General features: G+C 36.6%; 1 protein-coding gene across 1 annotated transcript; it reads left to right on the forward strand.

Moving 5' to 3' along the window:
- Window positions 1–265: 265 nt before the first annotated feature.
- Window positions 266–2569, forward strand: LOC145908726 (NFX1-type zinc finger-containing protein 1-like). The gene is made up of 8 exons (XM_082996055.1): window positions 266–381; window positions 445–618; window positions 854–1004; window positions 1063–1189; window positions 1249–1423; window positions 1491–1602; window positions 1661–1838; window positions 2178–2569. The coding sequence occupies exons 1-8, from the start codon at window positions 332–334 to the stop codon at window positions 2291–2293; spliced, it is 1083 nt and encodes a 360-aa protein (XP_082852181.1). The 5' UTR covers window positions 266–331; the 3' UTR covers window positions 2294–2569.
- The last annotated feature ends 581 nt before the right edge of the window (window positions 2570–3150 follow it).

Here is a 3150-nt window from a genome sequence, read left to right on the forward strand (position 1 = left end):
AGATACTTGTGAAAGCTTTGTTCGCAAAATAATAATATTTACTTAATACAGGCTGAAATACATGAGGAAAATTTCAAAAGCTTGACGGATGACGTACATTATTCATAACCTCCGAAAACCTGCGTCAACGCGCCGGTGGTTTCCCTACATCAAAACTGCTTTCTTTGTGATTTGAAAGGAAGCAGACAAAGCACCAGTGACGTCAACGCGTCGGGTGAGATAGTCAGGGGCGACAGAGGCATCAATGTTTTAGTTGCGTCCAATTACCAGAAGAGCAGGTAGGGTGTATGGATTTTTTAGCTTTCAGGACAATGAATTGCGAATAATTACCATGCAAGAGCAGGGCATCGATTTTTTATTGCGTGACGAAGAAGAAGTTCGGTACAAACTTTAACTTGTTGTTGATCCAGGAAGAACTTACAGTTGATTGTGTTATCTGCATAGATTTGTACAGCTTGAGGAGTGCGGAGATATATTCACGTATCAAGGACTGGATAAATGGATGAACGACGAAGAAACAGACGAAGAAATGAATATTGCTTTGAAGGAATGCCCACGATGCAAAACCCCCATAAAAAAATCGAGGAGATACAAAAATGTCATCAATAAACAACTTGAGTAAAAACAGAATTCTTGCTTTAGTTTTTACCAGGTTTTAATGAAAAAGTAAAATTAGCTTTTGTACAATTTTGTGATGATATAATTAATGCCTTTGTTTTTTTTGCCGGATTCATCCAACGAAAAACATACTTTTTCTTTTCCTAAATAAATTTTTTAAACGTTGCTTTCCTTTTAAATTGTGGGATTAAAGCAGTTGCGTTTTTTGTTGTACTATTGATTTATTTTATAACAGACTGATTAACGCATGTAAGATGAAAATTGCTGGCAACAGCAAAAACATCAAGTCCGAAGTGGGAAATTTAAAAAGCAAAATAAAAAGCGACCAAAACCTGAAACTTCACTTCGAAAAGCAAGCACAAGGAATCATCGACGAAATAAACGAGGTATCGGATATTCTAAACATTTGTCACAGACAAAATTTATGCAAACTCAAATTTCCAGAGACGAATTCGAACGATGACCGACGTCCACGTGGTGGAAGTAAAATACAATGGTTTAAGTTTTTTGTCAAGTTTAATGCAAAATTCAAACAAGATATATTTACCGTCGACAAACTCCACATTGCAAGGTGATCAACGTCATAAATTGAGTTCTTTCCGCCTTTATTCCTTGAGCTAATTTTTCCAGGAATGAAGAAAGAATTTGAAAAAAGTTGTCGTCGAATTTCCAGGTGGTTAACAAACAAAAGAAACAACTTTTCTGGTCAAGAAACTGACGACTTGGAGCGTGAATTTGCGAGACTGAAACATTGGATGGTTTTGATCAACATCAAATCTTCGATTGAACGGAACCCAATTTTGGAGTGAGTTTGTCAAAAAATATTCGTTTGTTACAAAACGTTGTCATAACAACTCGTGCAAAACAAACAGGGATTGCGAAGAGGTGGAAGAACTTGAAAATGTTTTGTTGAAAGATCTTTCTCCCTACTCACAAATAAAGGAAGATAAAGTGAAAAAACTTCTGGATGAAATCAAGTCAAAGGTGGCTGAGTAAAAAAAATAAAACAAAAATAAAAAATTTCATCTTTACGCTGTTCTAGAATCCATCCCTGTTTTCCGTGTTGGGGGTTTCGGAAGATGAGCGGAAGATGGTTTTGAGAGCGATGAGCTTGAGCAAAGGTCACTGGTACAAGTGTAGGAATGGCCACGTGTACGCCATCGGGGAATGTGGTGGAGCGACACAACGAAGCCGTTGTCCTGAATGCAATGAAAATATTGGTTAGTTGATTGATATTTGTGTATGTTTGCGTTACGTTTACCTGGTATTAAGTTAATTATAGATTGGCAAGCTCTTGTACTCGAAATTGTACCATGGAAAGTTTGTTTGGTACCGACTTGGTCTTGATGCTGTGTAATCGTGACAGTTAGTTGTAGAATTAAGAGGATCAGTGTGTTTTGTCGAAAAATTCAAGCACCAAGTCTTTGTTACTCATCACCAAGTCTTTGTTAACTCAACAACAATTCAACGATCTTAACGGAAACAATCATATCCATGAGACCATGCTTGTAAAACAGGTCTTTTATTCATGTTAGATAATGATGATTGTTTTGATGTAGGAGGAGTTTCCCACCGACTTGATGATGGAAACGAACTCGCAGGTGAAATGGACGGAGCAACAACATCAGCTTTTGATCCAAGGAATATGTACATTCCACCTGAACTTCTTCGTTAAACTCTTAGCCTATGATTTACATTGTATATATCTTTATACTTAACATATTTAACAAAACATATTAATAAAAACGTATCTTTCTTTCCACTTCTATCTTTTCTAAGCTCATTTTGCATTTTTTTAATTTTATAGCGCATCATAATCGACACTGTATGATGTAAATAATTTACTGTTTATTGACATGATTTGTAAGCACATGTAAATGTTCACAACAATTTTTGTGTAAATAATCCTACTGTAAGTAATATCAGTAGGAAGGTAAAAATAGAGCCAACAATAAAAAACACCTTTTTTGGTACCCAAAGGTGGCGACTTTATAGTCACAACAGAGTGGAAGTCTTCGCGCCGTAACTGCACTTATGAGAAGGTCGAAATAGTGGCCGTGTCTGCAGCACTCTGTAAAAAATTAAAAAAAAATTCTTTTCACCTTTCCCCATAACGATTCAACAACAATACGAAAGAACCAGGTTTTGAAGGTTCGCGTTATGTAGTGCGTGACGCTTTAAACACAAAATCAACCAAAAATTAGATCAGGGTCCGGCAATCCTTTTTCAGTGGCGTTACAATGGCAAAAAACTACACAAAAAGGTGTTCACTGTTTCTTTAAAACCATCCTGAACTTTTGTCTAAGCCGACCTGGATTATGTGTGCTGCCATAATCCAGGTGCCATACATCCGTTAGGTACACACAACCGAAGACGAACCTATGTAAAACATATATTCGATGGACAAACAAACTGCTTAGAAACCGAATAAAGTGTGCTAAGAGTGGTCAGTTAATAACCACATGTTAATCAAACAAAACAACGAACATCGCGTGCGAGATTCTCAAAAAAACACAATTCTACCATACAGTA

Source organism: Ascidia mentula, chromosome 7 (genome assembly GCF_947561715.1).
Source record: "Ascidia mentula chromosome 7, kaAscMent1.1, whole genome shotgun sequence".
Taxonomy (NCBI): Eukaryota; Metazoa; Chordata; class Ascidiacea; order Phlebobranchia; family Ascidiidae; genus Ascidia; species Ascidia mentula.

Coding starts and splice junctions, on each gene's coding strand:
- LOC145908726 (XM_082996055.1), top strand. CDS start 332: ATGCAAGAGCAGGGCATCGATTTTTTATTGCGTGACGAAGAAGAAGTT. Junction 382..444: donor CGTGACGAAGAAGAAGTTCG/GTACAAACTTTA, acceptor TTATCTGCATAG/ATTTGTACAGCTTGAGGAGT. Junction 1,005..1,062: donor TCATCGACGAAATAAACGAG/GTATCGGATATT, acceptor TCAAATTTCCAG/AGACGAATTCGAACGATGAC.